Source organism: Hordeum vulgare, chromosome 5H (genome assembly GCF_904849725.1).
Source record: "Hordeum vulgare subsp. vulgare chromosome 5H, MorexV3_pseudomolecules_assembly, whole genome shotgun sequence".
In the NCBI taxonomy this organism is placed as follows: domain Eukaryota; kingdom Viridiplantae; phylum Streptophyta; class Magnoliopsida; order Poales; family Poaceae; genus Hordeum; species Hordeum vulgare.
The window spans coordinates 563,756,284-563,776,319 of NC_058522.1; the positions used below are offsets into that span (position 1 = coordinate 563,756,284).

At 48.8% G+C, this 20,036-nt stretch overlaps 1 protein-coding gene across 1 annotated transcript; it reads right to left on the reverse strand.

Moving 5' to 3' along the window:
- Positions 1-2,020: 2,020 nt before the first annotated feature.
- On the reverse strand, positions 2,021-4,481 carry LOC123453056 (expansin-A7). The gene is made up of 3 exons (XM_045129820.1): positions 4,229-4,481; positions 3,816-4,140; positions 2,021-2,772 (listed from the first exon to the last, which is right to left on the reverse strand). Exons 1-3 carry the CDS (start codon positions 4,380-4,382, stop codon positions 2,463-2,465), a joined length of 789 nt encoding a protein of 262 aa, XP_044985755.1. The 5' UTR covers positions 4,383-4,481; the 3' UTR covers positions 2,021-2,462.
- Between the last annotated feature and the right edge of the window lie 15,555 nt (positions 4,482-20,036).

Consider the following 20,036-nt stretch of genomic DNA (forward strand, 5'->3'; position numbering starts at 1 on the left):
GTCATAGAAACAAGGGAGGTTTAACCCTCTCTCATCCTCTAGGATCATGTTGTGTAGAATCACACAACATTTCATGATGTTCATCAAGGGTTTTTTGTCCCAAATGCTCGTAGGGTATGTAGGTACCTCCGCGAAGTAGTCTCGCATCAAATGCTCGTGACCGAGAGCGCGGTTCCGGTAGATGGTGAGTCGCCCCATCTTCGACCCTCTCCTCTGATCCAAAAGCTTCACGCGGTCTTCAAACGCTTGCACGTCGACGAGGAGGCTCATCATCTCGACGTCGTCGTCTTGCAACAACTCGTCAATGTCCGAATCGTCGGATGACGACCAATCTGAGGAATCCGACAACGAGTCCATCTACATACGAAGTGGCTACAATTAGTGCCAATGAAGCAAAAATTTAAAACTAAAAAAGTAAAAAAAAAATCTCACCGGTGAGCGGAGGGCGGCGGCCAAGGCACGGTGGGGCGGCGGCCGGGGCGCGGAGTGGCGGCAGGACGACGGCCGGAGCGTGGGGACGGCGGGGCGTCGGCCGGAGCGGAGGGGCGGCGGCCGGGGCGAAGGGGCAGCGGCGAGGCGAGATGCGGACGGCGGCGGGCGCGGAGGGGCGGCGGCCGGGGCGCGGCGGGGCGGTGGCCGGGGCGCGGAGTCGCGGAGGGGCGGCTGTCGGAGCGCGGGGCGGCGGCGGGGCGAGATGCGGCGGGGCGGCGGGTCGACGAGGCCACGGCGAGGGCGCGGGGCGCGGAGGGGCGGCTGTCGGAGCGCGGGGCGGCGGCGGGCGAGATGCGGCGGGGCGGCGGGTCGACGAGGCCACGGCGAGGGCGCGGGGCGCGGAGGGGCGGCTGTCGGAGCGCGGGGCGGCGGCGGGGCGGCGGGTCGACGAGGCCACGGCGGGGGCGCGGGGCGCGGCAGGTCGACGGCCGGGGGGCGGAGGGGCGGCGGCCGGAGCGCAGAGGGGCGGCGGGGCGGCGGCCAGAGCGCGGGGCGGCGGCGGGGCGAGATGCGGCCGAGCTATTTCCTCTCGCGCGGGGGAACCAACTGCCTCCCGCGCGAGGAGGGAAAATGAGTGCGGGTTGGGGGCAGTCCCCCCCCCCCCAACCCTCACTTCTACATGCTGGGAAGGGGTTTGAGGGTTCGACCTCTAAATTTTTTTACGGGTTTAAAGGTTTAAGGGTTCTAGTCTACGTCGTTTTGTCGACGAAAACTGTAAAAAAACGGTTATTTTTAAGGTTTGAGGGTTCTACCAGAGAGGCTCTCACTGTGCTACCTCGTGCCTGTGTAGTTTCACTGTAACCCAGAGTCTGAACCTGTTATCGAGCGAGGGTGGTAGTCTGAAAATGTCGTGCGCATGGTTAAACGGATGTATTTGTGGCATTGAATTCTTTGACACTGGAGGTCATGTCGCATGCTGACTGTCGTGCCTCGTGCCTCTGTGGTCTTCACTGCATCTAACTACTCCTATATATGAAAGGCATATCCGAGTGGCGTCCCCCAGTGGCTGCCGCCGTGCGTTTTGACCTTGACACATGTGTGGCGTATGCGTATGTGATCCTGCCGGGCGTCAGCCGATATCACCGGTGACAGCGACGCTGTCATCGTCTGTTTGACTCGGGCCCGGCGACGATCTGCAAGCTTGCTTCTGCCTTTCCCGGCGACGACATCAGGTCAGACAGGCAACGGCAAGTGGCAGCACGAGGACGGTGCAAACCCATGATGCCGATGGTGAAAACGGCATGCATGGTCGGTGCCGCGCCATGGCTCGTCCTTGGCGCCATTCCCGCAAGCGTCCGAACAAAAGCAGCGTCACTCCGAGTTCCTAAAGCGCGCCCTCGCTTTTCTGCTCCGCTTTCATACGATTTCTCCACGCGTTTTCAGCGATCAGATTCAGCGTCTGCACTCTCCAAGAGGAGCCGGCAAGACTGATGGCCACGGCGGTGCAGATTTGCTCGATTGAAACTTACACGCTGATGCACAAGCACATACTAGAATAGAGAGGCGATTGCACATAGCTGATAGAACATATATAAATCAGGTCCATGATTGATTAATTGATTGATTGATAAATACTCGTAGTAGAGTAGAGTAGTGGTAACAGCAGCGTGCCATGGAGACAAAGATGACACGGCACGGGAAGGACACCGGAGAAGCAGCAGCTGCGGGCTCCCATCTTTCAGCCGCAGCTTTGCAGCCACTTCAGCCACCACTCTCCCCACTTCACCCTTCTAATTAAGACTAGACTTTTGCTACCAGTACTAGTAGTAGTACGTAGTAAGTATGAACCTGCTTGCACCTTGCATCTGCATTCACAGGCCACGCACCACCAAGGACGGGAAAAACAACACACCAACCTTGTAATTACTCACTCACTCACTCACTAGTCGCTAGTATATGTAGTAGTAGTAGCAGTCGTTTATATATGTAAGGCGGGCGGGCGGCCGTTGCCGGAGAAGAAGATGATGGGATCAGACCCTGAAGTTCTTGCCCTCGAAGGTCTGTCCGAAGCGCCAGTTGTTGGGGGCGGCGTTCCAGGAGGTGGAGGTGCGGCGGTCGCTAGCGGTGACGCGGAAGGAGAGCGTCTGGCCGACGAGGATGGCGTTGGACTGCCAGTTCTGGCCCCAGTTGCGCGACATGGGCATCCACCCGGTGCTGGACCCCTTCACGCTGGCCCGCACCAGGTCCCCCGCCCCCGCCACGTTTGTGATCAGCACCAGGTTGAAGTACCTGAACCCGTTTATCGTGAACCGCACCCCTCCCGACTTCCGGCACGCCACCCTGCAACACACACGTTAGCCAAGCCATCAGCACAGCACAGCACACAGAGACACACAGATGCACAAACCAACTACTGCTCCTGAATGAATATTAAAGGCTAAACGTGACGAAAACAGTGTGCCCACTTTGATTGAGACGGAGACGGAGACGAAAGAGACGTCGAAAGCACATGACGCCGCCGGGCCGGGGAGCGCCGTTTCCAGCTTCGTTCCAAGGCCGCTTTTACTCGTAGCAGGTAGCACCACGCCACGAACGGGAGTAATGGCGGCTGGCCGGCCGTCGTGGTGCGATCTTCGCTACTGGTACTACTCCGATCATACTACCACGTTCCGCTTTTATTATGGCAATGCATGCGTCCGGTCCCGGTGCACATTCGCAGCCCCATGTTCATCGCTATCCCCTCCCGGCCGTATACATTCAGAAACGAAATATTTCATGCTCTGCTGCTGCTACTGCTGCTAGAAGCACCGAGATTTATGGGGATTTATCGCCATGCCGTGCCTCCTCTATACTATTCCACGTACTACGTGTCACCGATATCTACCTCAATTTTTATTTTTTGGACGAAAAAGAAACAGCCCATGGTACCGTATCAATTTCTACAGTACAGGATAATATTTAGCAATGAATGAATGTCGATATTATCCATTAAGTTTTTTTATTATTATTCCCATGATAGTACGGTGGACATGACGGCGAGGATAAATAAAGAGAAATTAATTGACGGAACCCGTCCGGATTTCTTTCTCTTTTTCCTGTGGACGGTGCAGGACGAGAGCACCGCGTCTTAAAAGACGCGAGGAAAAAGGAATCGTTGTTCTGCGCCGGGTACAGAGGAGCGCAGTCCCTCCCATTGGCCGAAAAAAAAAAAAGAACAGAAAAATGGATTCAACCAAGACGAATGTTTTTTTTTTACTATACTATGACCACCAAGAAACAGCATCCCATTGACTATGGACGCCGGAGCAGTAAAAAAATTAGGCAAGCGAGAGGATAAGAAGAAGGAAAGTTGGCAGGAGATTTGGGAGCGAGGTCGGGGTTACCGGCGGTAGGAGACGGGGACGATGCCGGCGCGGTACTGGGCCATGTGGAGGAACATGGGCATGGCGAGGTCGAAGTGGGGGCGGGGAGGGTTGCACCAGCCGCCGTCGTCGGAGGGGAGCGCGTAGTTGGGCGGGCAGAAGTTGGTGGCGGTGACGACGATGGACGGCTTCCCCGGGAGGCACCACGCCCAGCCCGGCTGGTTCACGCACCGGATCTCGAAGCACGCGCCGCAGCTCTGCCCCTCGTTGAACAGCGCCGTGCTCAGCGCCGCGTTATTCACCCCGTACCCCTGGCTGTACAGGTTCCCGTACCCGCACGCCCCGCCTGCCACCCCACACCATCATCAACAACGCACAGATCAGATCGGTTTTAGTGGACGTCATCGCCGGCGTATCCGGAGCGGAAAGCGTACCCATGGTGCCGGAGGCGTCGCTGCCGCCGTAGAAGGTGGCGTGCGCGCTCTGCCAGTCGCCGCCGGTGTACACGCCGGGCACGCGCGCCGCGGCGGGGGACGACAGCAGCAGCAGCGCCGCGAGGAGGGCGAGCGGCGGCATTGCGGCGGCCATCGTCGCTCCGGGCGAACGCGCGTGCTCGCGGTGAGAGAGCAGGTGGCGGCGAGAAGGCGATTGGACGGCGGAGGCGCTGGGGAGTGGTGTGGGGGGTTGAAGTTGGGGAGTGGGAGAGAGCGGGGCGGGTATTTATGGAGTGGCGGGAGGGAGACCAAATAATGGCGCCGAGGGGAGGGTGAAGAAAAGAAGATGTACACAGTCGAGCGTTTCTTCTCCGTTGGGAGATGCGTGATTATTGCTGGTTTTAGCCATTGATGGCGCAGGCCTGGCCGGCTCCGTGCCGTGGCCGAGCTCTGATGGGAAAGCACCGTGGACAGTTGGGAGGGGCCTCGCCCTTTTTCATTTTCTTTCTTCCTTCCTCCCTCCCCTGCCCCTGCTACCTGCCACTGTTCGGGCTTCGGTGCAGTACTCTCTGCTTCACAGCGCCGGCCATGCCAGAGCATGGTAAAAATGTGATTTCACCACTAGTAGTACAATTGCTTAATAAGTTGCTGGTGCAAATCCGGATTATTTGCTGCATTCAAGTACAAAATCCGGGCGCATGATCTCTGCGATCCCAATCTACAAAAAGACCAATTGCAGACCTGCTTGCAGTCTTGCAGGAGTACTGCTGTAATTGATCGCGGTAAATGTTGGATCTACTACTACTGCGATTGATTGCCAGCTATGATTGTGTCGTCCGGGGTGGGCCAAATCGACAAATTTGATCCCTGGACACAAAAAATTCGTAAACTAAACTTTGTCTGAAATTTTTTCCTTCAGCTGATCCTTTTGTGTGACGTCCGACACTTAGACGACGCACTATATTGTGTGACGTCTAAGCCATAGGCGCCACACTACACTGTGTGACGCCTAAGCCGTAGGCGCCACACCCCCGTCCACGCTGGCGTTCGACCCCACCACATCTCCCGGTAGTGTGACGCCTAAGCCGCAGACGTCGCACTGCCACTTAAATTTTTGGCCGCCTACTGGCTATTGCCGAGACGTCTCTAAACAGGACCCGTGGAATTGATCTGACGAGGTGCTTCCCTTTTTAATTGCATATAATCATATGAGACAGATGCAGAGGATGATCATAACAGTTACAAAAAAGATTTGTTATTACAGGGGAAAAAAATTACAGGAAAAGAAACTAACAAAGCATTTTCTGAAAGAACCATTGTTCTTCATGTCCATCTCGATGACTTTATCGATCAGCTTCCTGTCCCACGCACATACTCCCGGTGTGCATCAGGTATTTCCATGCCACGGACATCGAGCGAGTCTAGGTAAAGAATCTGTATTTTGCAAAATAGAATAAAATATGTTAAACTAAATTTAGTTTGCAGATAAAATAAATCTGTAGCAATCATTCATATTCCTTTCTTTCATGAATCATGGTGCAGAATGCTGACCACGAGATAGAAAAGGCAGCCCCCTGCGCTGTTCTTCTTGCCAAGGGAAGAAACGCCCTTCTCGAGCTGCTCCACAACGAATGCTGACCACGAGAGCACGAGCATTATGAAAAGTCCGGAGGAAGTGCTCGTCCGCTGACTTCATCAGCTTGATGGACTTCTCCAAGCTCGTCATGGACGCCGTGCTTGTCCAGCACGGAGGCGATGCTCTCGTTGTCCAGCCCGTACACGACGTCGTGGCCGCGGTTCGGGGATGCCGAGCACCCGGTGCACGCTGTTGACGGTGACGGGAATAGCCACAGATTTAAGTGGCAGTGTGACGCATGCGGCTTAGGCGTCACACTGTCACGGGTGCGGTGGGGCCAGAACCAAGCGTGCACGCGGGTGCGGCTTAGGCGTCATAGTATAGTGTGACGCCTAAGTGTCAGGCATCACATAAAAGGGTCAGTTGAGTGATTTTTTTTAAACGTAGTTCAGTTTATGAAATCCTCTTGCTTCTGGGTTAAATTTGTCAATTTTGACTCCGGGGTGAGGAGCAGAGAGAGCGGACGGCCGTGATCACGGCGGGAAGATACGGCGATATCTGAAGGAAGGGCGATTGGACGAGAGGGTGGGGGCGAGCGCGGGGAGACCAAAAGCGGCGCACGGCTGTGGCATGTTGGTAGGCAATGGATGGAGCACGGCTGTCCGCTTCCGCCCCCCTTTGCTTCCATCGCAAGTTGTGCCATCCCTTCTCGTTCCCCTGGTCCTCCCCCGGCCCCGCCGGTGGCTGACGCCGCCGGTCTGGTCGGTGAGCGAGCGGCGAACTATAACCCCGATCCATCCATCGGATGCAGCTTTCACGTACGTACTGCTCTTTAATCTCGTTGCAGCCGGGCCTTTTGGCTTTCGCTTTCGCTTTCGCCCGGCCGGCCACCCGCTGGTAGAATAGATAGAAGCAGTGCTGTTGAAGTTCCGATGCGCCGGCGCCATGTCTGGTTTCGAAATTCGAATGAAAGGCAGGCGCCCGCCCGCCGGCCGGCGAGAAATACGGCCATGCGCTTTCGTGATTCCGTCCGTCGTCGGTATGGTCTATGGTGGGATGCCCGTGGCCGTGCCGTGCTATGCACCGCCTTCATTGTATCGTATGACTGTTGGTGTACCGTATGCGTACGTGGGAGTTTTACTCGGGCGAGCTGCGTGGCGTGTGGACGAGTGATGGCATGCATGCATGTGTGCTTGGACAAAACCATGAGCGCGCCATCATGCTGTCTGTGATGCTCGTATACCAGTACTACTGTATGTTATCCACTTATCCTCCCCCGTGAGAATTTTACGTATTTGTTTGTACTTTTTAGCGCTGCACAATCTGGTTTTTGTGGGAGCAGTGTTGCTCAATCATCAGGCCAGTCAGTAAAAAACTTCGATTGTTTTTTACCTACTACTGGCACGTTGGTGTCCTTCCTTTCCACGCGAATATATCTTGAACAAATAATTGTCGTGCGTACGTGTGTTCGTGCTGACTGCAAAGTCTGCAACGTGTTCCCGGCAGCCCATGGAACCAGATGAGATGCCACGCTGGCATGGAAGGACCTTTGTCGCGCCCCCTGCCATTTTATGTTTTGCGAAATGGGAGCGCCTAGGCCTTATTCGACTGAGAAAACTGTTAGGAATAAATTAATTAGATTAATTAAAGGGTTAATCCCTGCTATGTCGGTTGCTACTTGTAGCAACTGCCTCTTTGTAACCGCTTTTGTACCAGGTATATATACCCTCAAATTCATCAATGAAAGTAACTGTCCCGTCATTTGTTCCCTTCTCTCTCGTTTTACTTCCACGCGTTATCAGCACGCTCTCCGTAAAGCCACCGTCAGCCTCATGCAGCGACACGGAAGAGCAGCAGCGGCGACCCGCAGCGACGCCCCCAGACGGAGGAAGCGGTCCCCGTCTTGCATCTGGGGCAGATCGCTAGCACTCGAGGCCACTAGCCTCGGCAAGCCCTCTGCAGTGATTCCTTGGTCACGTCGCTAGGCGAGGCACCTGCGTTAATCAGCGAAATTCTACAGAGCGAACTTGATCCAGAGCAAACCCGATTCAGGAGGAACATGCAAAAAGGATCAAACGCATCAATGAAGAATGCACGCGGCAGGCCTCAACGCCCGGACGCACACACGCGCCAAGCCGTAGACGCGGCCGGCCGCACCAGGTCGTGGCTGGCCCCGCCCGCCCACACCGTGGCCGATAGCGTCAGGCCGTGGCCGCGTGCGTCATGGCCTCACCGTCCGCGACCGCCTGATGGCTGCGCTCGCCCTCGCCCGCCTGCGTCGTGGCCTCGTCGTCCGCAGGCGCGCCTTGGCTGCGCTCGCCCTCGCCCGCTCGCGCCATGACCGCGCCGTCTCTCCTCTCCTATACGCCGCGTCGAGTCGCCTCCCGTCCTCGACTGGCCGTCGCCGGCCGTGAGGCGCCGTGGTCGCGGCGGTTATGGGAGAAATCCACATCAGGAACCACTCCGAAGAGAAAAAGAAGGGAGCCTTATCTCTTTGGTTGTTTTCACTTCAGCCCTTGTGTTTTCTCATAATCACAAATAAGTTCCTGCATTTTTTTTTAACCCACGGATTAACAGATCTTTGCGATTAAACCCTCTGGCTTATTGAATGTTATGAACGAGACATCATACCAGACTTAACGGTTCAGCCCGAGGCTGAGTTTATTATTATTTATATTTATATAAAGCCACAGCTTTAAAACAAATACATATGTTAGGCCGTCGGGGTCTTCGAAGATCATCCGGATTGCCTAACCACACACGACGGCCAACCCTAAGTGATAGAGCATGCTTCGCTAAATTATGAGCCTCGAAATTCAAGTTCCTTAACTCATGCCTAAAACAACAAGTAAAACATCTCATGTGCTAGTGTTGGAGATGCTCTTACACTAGTGGAAAACGGGCCTTTGGCCTGGACCCTTTAGTCCCGGCCTGCCTCTGGGCCGTGACTAAAGGCCCGGCCACGTCGCCCCAAATCGCAATGCCTCCCTCGAGGCTTTAGTCCCGGCCCGTAAGGAGCCTTTAGTCCCGGTTTGTGTCCCAAACCGGGACTAAAGGGCTACGCGGTGTGCAGCCCGCATGTGCGCCACCTTTAGTCCCGATTTATGTCTCAAACCGGGACTAAAGTCCTCTGCCTATATATAGCACAGTCCGCCTCTCCCGTCTTCCTTGCATTTTTCTTGGATGGAAGAGTGTGGGTGTGTGCTAGCTCTCCATTTTTTGATGCACTAGAGGTGTTTGTTGAAATGTGTGTTAGAGCGATGCCGCTTTAGTTCACCGAACACAACTACGATATGAGATGCCTGAGCCACGCTTAAACCTCTTCCTCTTTATTTCTACTTATTCTAAAAGGTTAGCAACTATATTTCCTCGTTTAGACCGTGCGGTACTAATTTTTAGGATCGTGATTGTATTTGATATACTGTCGTATCACGCAAATGAGCCATCCATGGATGTACGGTGATCGACGCACAGCCGCTTACAGAGAAGGCGTGCATTCTTTTCGAGATGCAGCCGATGCGAACAAGCATGGTGGTGGCTATATGTTTTGTCCATGTGTTGAATGTCGGAATGAGAAGGATTACACTTCCTCAAGAGTCATTCAGAGCCACCTGCTTCGGTCCGGTTTTATGTCGGGCTATAATGTTTGGACCAAGCACGGAGAAAGAGGGGTTATGATGGAAGACGACGATGAAGAAGAAGAGAACGATGATGACAACTACCGATCTATGTTTCCTGAGTATGCTGATACCGCAATGGAAGACAATGAAGAAGAAGATCAGGATGAAGAACGGGAACCAGATGAGCCCGCTGATGATCTTGGCCGGGTCATTTCTGATGCACGGCGAGGTTGCGACACAGAAAAGGAGAGGTTGCAGTTCGAGCAGATGTTACAGGACCACAACAAATTGTTGTACCCAACTTGTGAAGATGGCCAGAAGAAGCTGGGTAGCACACTGCAATTGCTGAAGTGGAAGGCAGAGACCGGTGTGACTGACTCGTCATTCGAAAAGTTGCTGGTACTAATGAAGAAGATGCTTCCAAGAAAGAACGAATTGCCCGCCAGCACGTACGAAGCAAAGAAGCTTGTCTGCCCTCTAGGATTAGACATGCAGAAGATACATGCATGCCCTAATGACTGCATCCTCTACCGCGGTGAGAAGTACGAGAATATGGATAAATGCCCGGTATGCACTGCATTGCAGTATAAGATCAGAAAAGATGACCCTGGTGATATTGAGGGCGAGCCACCCAGGAAGAGGGTTCCTGCCAAGGTGATGTGGTATGCTCCTATAATACCACGGTTGAAACGTATGTTCAGAAATAAAGATCATGAGAAGTTGTTGCGATGGCACATGGAAGATCGTATGAAAGACGATAAGTTGAGGCACACCGCTGATGGTCGGCAGTGGAGAAAAATCAAGAGAGAGTTTCCGAGATTTGCAGCTGACGCAAGGAACTTATGGTTAGGTATGAGTACAGATGGCATGAATCCTTTTGAGGAGCAGAGTTGCAGTCACAGCACCTGGCCCGTTACTCTATGTATCTACAACCTTCCTCCTTGGTTGTGCATGAAGCAGAAGTTCATTATGATGCCAGTGCTTATCCAAGGTCCAAAGCAACCCGGGAACGATATTGATGTGTACCTAAGGCCATTAGTTGATGAACTTTTACAGCTGTGGGCCAAACCAGGTGTACGTGTGTGGGACGAGCACAAACAAGAGGAATTTGACCTTCGAGCGTTGCTTTCCGTAACCATCAATGATTGACCTGCTCTTAGTAACATTCCAGGACAATCAAACAAGGGATACAATGCATGCACGCACTGTTTGGATCAGGCAGAAAGTATATATCTGGACAAATGTAGGAAGAATGTGTACCCGTACAATCGTCGTTTTCTTCCACCCAAGCATCCCTTAAAGAAAAAAGGCAAGCATTTCAATGGCAAGGCAGAACCCCAGGGGAAGCCTGTCATCCGTAACCGTGCTAGGCCAGAAGGAAGCATCTCCAAGGGCTATGGAACAGAGGAGGTCATTGAGTTTTGTGTGGACTTTCTTCCTGACCTTAAGCCGATTGGTGTTCCTGAATCTCGGTATGAGGGTAGGCTGACAGGAAAAGGCACACTAGGAAGGAAAGCAAAAGTATGTATGGAGGGGCATTCTTTCTCTCAAGCACAGTACACAATTCTACACAATTCCACCGTGGTGGCTCCGTATATCGTGAGACACAAGAATATTCTACGCTCCGAAAACCCGGGGAAGGCTGACTCTTGGATTAAAGGGGAACACGAGAAGACTTTCGGCAGTTGGTTGCAGACACATCTCATGAATGACGACCCTGTTGGAGATCAGCTGTACTGTTTGGCCAGGCCACCATCTTCGACTCTATGTACTTTCCAAGGGTATGAGATAAATGGGAATACATTTTACACGGTTGCCCAAGATAAAAAGAGCACCAACCAAAATAGTGGTGTCCGCTTTGATGCAACAGACGAGAACGGGCACTGTTTGGAAACATATTACGGGTACATAGAGGAGATATGGGAACTTGACTATGGACCTACTTTGAAGATCCCTTTGTTTCGGTGCAAATGGGTGAAGCTGACAGGAGGCGGGGTAGTTGTAGACCAAAAGTACGACATGACAAGAGTGGATCTCAACAATCTTGCGTACATGGACGAACCATTTGTCCTAGCCAATGATGTCGCTGAGGTTTTCTATGTCAAGGACATGTCTACAAAAACGAGAAAAATAAATCAGCAAAAGAAGATATCGTCCGATGAGCCAAAACGCCACATAGTTCTTTCAGGGAAAAGAAACATCGTGGGAGTAGATGACAAGACAAACATGTGAGAAGATTATAATAAGTTTCATGAAATTCCGCCCTTCAAAGTGAAAACTGACCCAAGCATCCTATTGAACGATGAAGATTCTCCATGGCTACGACCCAGAAGAAAACAGAAATAATAGATAGGAATATTGGTGCAATAATGTAATAATGTATTAAACCTTTTATGTAATGCATGTATGGAATGTACTAAATTTCAAAAACTTTTCATTTTCATAGTTTTGTCAAATTCTCAAATATGCAAAAAGAATTTTAATAAACCTTTGTAAGAGATGAGTTCTCGTTCGAAACGCTGATACTTCGAGAGAGATTGTCCGTTTTGTACACGAAGTGCATCCAGTTTTTGTCGTAGCCCTCTCAACTTTTTAACGCATGCTATGTGGGTGAAATGATGATAGCATGCCAACTTTCAACATTTTTAGAGTTCATTTGTAGTGCTTTTCAAGTTCAGGGTCAACTAGCTCAAAAACATAAGTAAATGCACGAAATATACCAAATGAAGTCAGAAATTGTTGAAATTTTGTGATGTGCCTTTGAATGGTGCATTTTGAACACACAAAAAGTATGGAGTTCAAATAAGTTCAAAAAAATGAAATCCCTTTGTAAGAGATGAGTTCTCGTTCGAAACCCGGATACTTCGAGAGAGATTGTCCGTTTTGTACACGAAGTGCATCCAGTTTTTGTCGTAGACCTCTCAACTTTTTAACACATGCTATGTGGGTGAAATGATGATAGCATGCCAACTTTCAACATTTTCAGAGTTCATTTGTAGTGCTTTTCAATTTCAGGGTCAACTAGCTCAAAAAAAAATAAGTAAATGCACGAAGAATACCAAATGAAGTCAGAAATTATTGAAATTTTGTGATGTGCCTTTAAATGGTGCATTTTGAACACACAAAAAGAATGGATTTCAAATAAGTTCAAAAAAATGAAATCCCTTTGTAAGAGATGAGTTCTCGTTCGAAACCCTTTTACTTCGAGAGAGATTGTCCGTTTTGTACACGAAGTGCATCCAGTTTTTGTCGTAGCCCTCTCAACTTTTTAACACATTCTATGTGGGTGAAATGATGATAGCATGCCAACTTTCAACATTTTCAGAGTTCATTTGTAGTGCTTTTCAATTTCAGGGTCAACTAGCTCAAAAAAAATAAGTAAATGCACGAAATATACCAAATTAAGTCAGAAATTGTTGAAATTTTGTGATGTGCCTTTGAATGGTGCATTTTGAACACACAAAAAGTATGGAGTTCAAATAAGTTCAAAAAAATGAAATCCCTTTGTAAGAGATGAGTTCTCGTTGAAATCCCTTATTCATTCAATTTCAAACACTTTTCATTATCATAGTTTTGTCAAATTCTCAAATATGCAAAAAGAATTTTAATAAACATATTTTTTGATTGAAAATAAAAAAATAGTTAATAGTCTGGATAGTCAAAATAATTACTTTTGAAAATAGAAAATAGTTTTGAATTATTTATTCAATTTCAAACACTTTTCATTATCGTAGTTTTGTCAAATTCTCAAATATGCAAAAAGAATTTAAATAAACATAGTTTTTAATTGAAAATAACAAAATAGTTAATAGTTTGGATAGTCAAAATAATTACTTTTGAAAATAGAAAATACTTTTGAATTATTTATTCAATTTCAAACACTTTTCATTATCATAGTTTTGTCAAATTCTCAAATATGCAAAAAGAATTTTAATAAACATAGTTTTTAATTGAAAATAACAAAATAGTTAATAGTTTGGATAGTCAACATAATTACTTTTGAAAATAGAAAATAGTTTTGAATTATTTATTCAATTTCAAACACTTTTCATTATCATAGTTTTGTCAAATTCTCAAATATGCAAAAAGAATTTTAATAAACATAGTTTTTAATTGAAAATAACAAAATAGTTAATTTTGAAAATAGAAAAAAATGAAATTATATGAGAATTTATAGAGAAAATTCAACCTAAATTCAAAGTGACCTCACTTTGAATTCAGGTTGAATTTTCTCCATAATTTCGAGTATAGTTTCAATTTTCAAATTTACAATGAGTTTAGGCCCGTAAGCCTGCTTTAGAGAGGAGCTCGATAGAGATGCTGCGACGGGGCTTATAAACTAGTGTTAGTCCCCCTCGCTGGGCGAGGCGGGACTAAACTTATCGTGCACCCAGCGGAAGGGCTTTAGTCCCGGGTGGAGCCACGACCCGGGACTAAAGGGTGTCTTTAGTCCCGGCTCGAGCCCCCACCCGGGACTAAAGGCCCCTGCTTCCCACCTTTTGGTCTGCCGAAAAAGGGCCTTTAGTCCCGGGTCGTGGCTCCACCCGGGACTAAAGGGTGTCTTTAGTCCCGGTTCGAGCCCCGAACCGGGACTAAAGATCCACCTATATAAGCGGGAGTTAGAAAATTTCCAACCCAAATCGCATTTCCTTCTCTCCTTCTTCCTCGTTTTCCTGCCCGGCGCGGCACAGCGACGAACTCGACGACGCCGTCAGGCTTCCCGCCGTCCTGCTCGCCGCCGCGTGCCGTCCTCCTCGTCGTCGCCGTCGTCCTCCTTGCCGCCGCCGTCCTCCTCACCGTCGTCGACGCCTTCCTCGCCGTCGTCGACGCCTCCGGTCGGTAAGCCCCCCGCCCCCTCCTCCCAACACTCCGGCCGGTAGAAGGAAAGAAGAAAAAGGAGAAGAAAAGAAGAAAAAGGAGAAGAAAAGAAGAAAAAGGAGAAGAAAAGAAGAAATAGGAGAAGAAAAGAAGAAAAAGGAGAAGAAAAGAAGAAAAAGGAGAAGAAAGGAAGAAAAAGGAAAATATTGTTTTTGTCATTTAATTCCTACTGTTATTAGGTTTGTGCTAGATTATTAGGGTTAGTAATATTTAGAATTAGGTTAGGGTTACAAGAAGAAGAAATATGAACAAAAATAAGAAAATAAGATTAGGAAAAAGGAAAATAAGAAGAGCAGGAGAAGAAAAGAAGAAAAAGGAGAATAAGAAGAGGAGGAGAGGAGAAGAAGAGGAAAAATAGAAGAAGAGGAGAAGTAGGAGAAGAGAAGTTGAAGAAGAAGCGGAGAAGAAAATAAGAAAGAAGAAGAAGAAGAAGAAGACATTTCTACGTATATATATGCTTAATTAGTGTTTCTTAGATTATTGCTTAATTTTGCTATTGTATATGCTTAAGTGTTAATAGTTTAATTTTGCTATTGTATATGCTTAAGTGTTAATAGTTTAATTTTGCTATTGTATATGCTTAAGTGTTAATAGTTTATTTTTAGCAAGAAAATTAATAGAACTAGTTTATTTTTTTAGTTCATTTTACGATGCCTATCCCGCATCCTTGTCGTCGACTCGGCGGAGGACACCTGCTTGATCAGAGGGGCCCTGTCCGGGACTGGGCTCCGCCCGGCTGGTATTGGGAGGTGCTACCTTCCGGGGGGGCGTAGGTTGGTGAGGAGCGAGCCCGTTGTTGACCCGCTCCTTGTTTGGTGGCGGTCGCGTGGGCCAGTGACGGTGCCGAGGCTTCCGGACACCGCGGAGGTGGTACGTCACCGTGTCAGCGAGGAGGATGAGCACGTCCGTCGCTACATGGTTGCGTTGGAGGGCAGGTTCGAGCATACCTGGCAGGTTCTTCGGAGATCTCACTGGAGCTATGATCCTGTGATGGTTCCTTCTCTTTGGGTCTCCACCGCCCGCGACGATACCCGTCGGGCGCTACGGTTCTAGCTGTATCAGTGATGCTATACGTATGATAGTATTCGAGGAGTATTAGTGATAATATTCGACGATGTACGGATAAAAGAGATGAAAGATAGTGAAAGAAATTAAGGAGGGAAAAAGAAAGTTCACTGCAGATAGAGAGAAAGATTTGCTCACACTGGTCCTCGGCAATGACGAACATGGAGGAAGAACGCGAGGCTTCGATCCTTCTTACCCGTGGTAGCTTGGGTTTGCCAGAGACCAAGACACTTACAGAAGCCGAGCGAGCGCAAAGAAGCGGCAGCAGGATGAGGAGAATGACAAGTTCAACCAGTTGCTTGCCAGGATTAACAAGCAACAGAAGCAGATTGATGAGCTTAGAGGAGTAGCGCGCCAGGAAGATCCTGCATTTGATATTACCGGCGCCCCATCTAAGCGGAAAAGCAGCGTGGCTGAATCTGAGGCCCCGCCCGACGATGCACGAAGAATGATAGAGGGTGGTCCCGGCTACCCCGTGGATGGAATCAAGGAGTCAACATCATGTGAACTCCATCAGAAATTCAAGAACATATCCATGAAGGTGGCCGTCGGACAAGCTTTACCTTCTGGCCCTGATGCACGCTGGCATGGCCGTGAGATTCCAGCTGGCTTTGCTAAAGTCGGGGTGGATGAAATCATGGCGGGGTTTCACGATATGGAGCTCGACATAGCTGGACCCGAAGATGAGAGGACACTCGGAGAAGTACTGGGTGGAGTCATCCTATGGGACAAGAACTACATCAAGCTTCCAGGCTCGGCCCCAAGGACAACACCGCCTCCTAGTCGTCGCAGGTCACCTACACCTCCATTACCTCCAAGCCCTCCACATGACGTCGGCCAGCACAACACGAGTCCATCTCGATCACCGCCGCCGGACTTGGGTCATCCGTCTCCGCCGCCGCCCGCTCCGGATACTAAGCGGAAGCGTGCCAGCAAGAACGCTCCGTCGATGATTTCTAAGCGACGGAGCCCCCCAAAGCGCAAACTGTCGCCCCTCCCAAAGGTACCTCATGCTAATCTTCATATCAGACCTTATGATCGTACCCCCGAGGAAAACGCTAGGATAGCAAAGGAACATCATGATGCGCAGATGAAAAAGAAGGAACCCGAGCCCCGCCCGGAATACACCAAGAAGCAAATAGCATTTGCAAAATACTTCACGACCCTTCCATCATAGTATGACTTACACCATAAGCCTGATGACTATACACGCACATTGCAGAAGGAAGTGAAAAAGAGCAGATCACGTGCAAGTGCAAGTGGGAGCAAATCAAGTTCAACTACAAGCAAAAAAAGATCAGACGTTCCTCAGCTTGGACAACAGGCCAAACAGTCGATCCCACCCCTCAGGGTGTTACCCGAGAATGTCCCCCCTCCGTTGCAGGGGCAAGATTTGGAATTAGCAAAGAAGTGGGCGGATGAATGGGGTATCCCGGTTGAAGACATTCTGGCTTCCCAAGACGACAGGTTACCCAAGGCTGTGGTAGCCCCTAAGCCACAGTTTGTCATGGGAGCGCCTTTGGTCAGCAAAGATGATCTCCCAACAAATATGCGTTACTTGCATACATGGTACTTAAGTGAATCAAAGAATGGGAGAACGATGATCGTGGTGAGTGTCCCACGGGAGTACTACGGCCGCCCCGAAGAAATCCATATCGACTTTGATGAACTCTTCTAGATGTACAATGTCGACGCCCTCGACAAATCGCTTATGAGTTGCTATTGTCTGTAAGTTTTTCAATTCGTTGTCTACATATAACTTGTTTAGCTATTTCAATTCATTGTCTATATATAACTTGTACTCTATTATGCAGAATGAAGATTCTGGATTGTAAAAATAGGAACATCCTAAATATTGAGTTTATTGACCCAGATAAAATACATATAGCGACGCTAATTGATAAACCCAAGGAGACGGAGGAAAACCTTCTAAGGTTTCTAACAGATCAAAATTTCTGTGACCACATAATGTTTCCATACAACTTTTTTGAGGGTCTTTACTCTGTTGTGTCCATTCACTTATAAGTGTAATTGATAAGTTACTGACACACACACACACACACACACACATATATATATATATATACATGTGCAGCTTCCATTGGATTCTGTTGGACATTCAAATTGATAAGGGAAGAGTTGATGCCTTCGACCCATTATCGAGACCCTTAGAACAGTTCCAAAGCCTGCAGGACATGCTCCAAGGGTAATTTCAATCATTCTTGCGCTCTATCGGTCACTTTCGATGATTTTCTGATACATCAATTAATGAAAAACTTAGCAAATCATTATCCTTGTCGGGCAGGGTTTGGAAGCGGTTCAAGTGCGTGACTCCCGGTATCGAGCCTGAGAAGCTGACCTTTAGAGCGGTTCAGGTAAGTAGTAGTATGATATACTTCTATTTTCAATACATTTATGATGCTTGATTATTATTTTGATTATATATATTCTATTCTCGTAAAGTGCGACCAGCAGCCACGGGGGACGCATCTATGCAGATACTATGTTTGCAAGACCATTCGCACGTTTACCTCTGAGCACAAGGATCACAGATTCGACGTAAGCAATGAACATTCACACCTCTATTTTTACCCATCATTCTTTGTTATCATGATTGATATTCATATTCATCTCCTCTTCTTATATAGTACACGGCTGTCACGCCCAAGATACAACCCTATCCTCAATTTGGCACGAAGGCCTCGTCAGGGATAGAAGCGCATCTCGTCGTGTCGCAAGAATGGATATCGTTACAAGTACATGTACTGAAAACAAGAGATATATAAATAGAATTGGCTTACACTCGCCACAAGCTACATCAGAGTCACATCAGTACATCACATAATCATCAAGAGTAAGAGCAGGGTCCGACTACGGACGAAAACAAACGAGAAAAATAAGAACGACGTCCATCCTTGCTATCCGAGGCTGCCGGCCTGGAACCCATCCTAGATCGATGATGAAGAAGAAGAAGAAGCAACTCCAAATGAACAATCAACGCGCTCGCGTCAAGTAACCTGTACCTGTACCTGCAACTGGTGTTGTAGTAATCTGTGAGCCACAGGGGACTCAGCAATCTCATTTCCAAAGGTATCAAGACTAGCAAAGCTTAATGGGTGAGGCATGGTTAAGTGGTGAGGTTGCAGAAGCGGCTAAGCATATATTTGGTGGCTAAACTTACGAGTACAAGAAATAAGAGGGGGAAGATCTACGCATAACGGACGTGAACTACTGATAATCAAATGAATGATCCTGAACAGCTACCTACGTCAGACATAACCCCACCGTGTCCTCGATCGGAGAAGGAACTCACGAAAGAGATAGTCACGGTTACGCACTCAGTTGGCAAGTTTTAATTAAGTTAACTTTAAGTTATCTAGAACCAGTGTTGAACAAAGTTTCCACGTTGCCACATAACCGCGGGCACGGCTTTCCGAAAGATTTAACCCTGCAGGGGTGCTCCAACTATTCCATCACAAATTACCACAAGCCGCATAGAAATCCTTAATCACGAAGCTCGCGATCTCGTCGGATTCCCTAGTGGAAAACCTCAACTCTGGGATTACCCAAAGTATCACCGGAATCCCGATGCACAAGATATCTCGTCAAAGGTAAAACTAATCCAGCAAGACCGCCCGGCGTGTCGACGATCCCGATAGGAGCCGCGCATCTCGTTCTCAGGACACGACGGATAAGCTACGCGTACGAGTGCCAAACCTCGAGTTTCCTCGCGGTGGCCCCGCACAGTGCTCTGTTTTGGACCAACACTCATGAGGAGCACTAGCCCGGGGGTTGATTAAATTATCCTCGGGGTCCGGAAAGTCCCTATGCAAGTTTATTAGGTGATTAGGCAAATGTAGTACCAATGTTGGGCCTTGCCAGACCAGCTTTAATCGAAAACGAATTATCAAGGGGGTCCCCATAACAACCCCGATCGTGTTAGAAGCGCTCATTTATGGAACATAACACCGGTAGCCGAAACTAAGGGGGCAAAGGTGGAACAAAACACCAGGCTAGAAAGGCCGAGCCTTCCACCTTTTACCAAGTGTATAGGTGCATTAAATTAAATAGCCTTAATAGGGTGATATAACAAGGAACCCATGTTTTCACATGGAAGCATCTGCACCTGCAACTAGCAACGCTATCAACAGGGTTAAGCAAGCAGTAACATAGCCAATCAGTGGTTTGCTAGGTTGAACAGGTTGAAGGTTTTCATGGCATTGTTGAGAGGCTGATATTAAACATGTGGTAGGCAACGAGACATAATCGATAGGAGCGATAAAACTAGCATGGCAATGATAGTAATGGTATCTGGGGAAATGATCATCTTGCCTGAGATCCCGCTTGGAAGAAGACGACTCCGTGAAGTCGGCGAACCAACGTAGTTGAACGGGTCCTCACATTCTGACACGCTTGCGGAAGTCTATCGAGACGGAGCAAACCGGAAACAAACATCAACACAGATATTCACCACATGATGCACAACATGATGCATGCCCTAATTGTTGGAATTATGCCCTAGAGGCAATAATAAATGTATAGTTATTATTATAATTCCTGTATCAAGATAATAGTTTATTATTCATGCTATAATTGTATTGAATGAAGACTCATTTTCATGTGTGGATACATAGACAAAACACCGTCCCTAGCATGCCTCTAGTTGGCT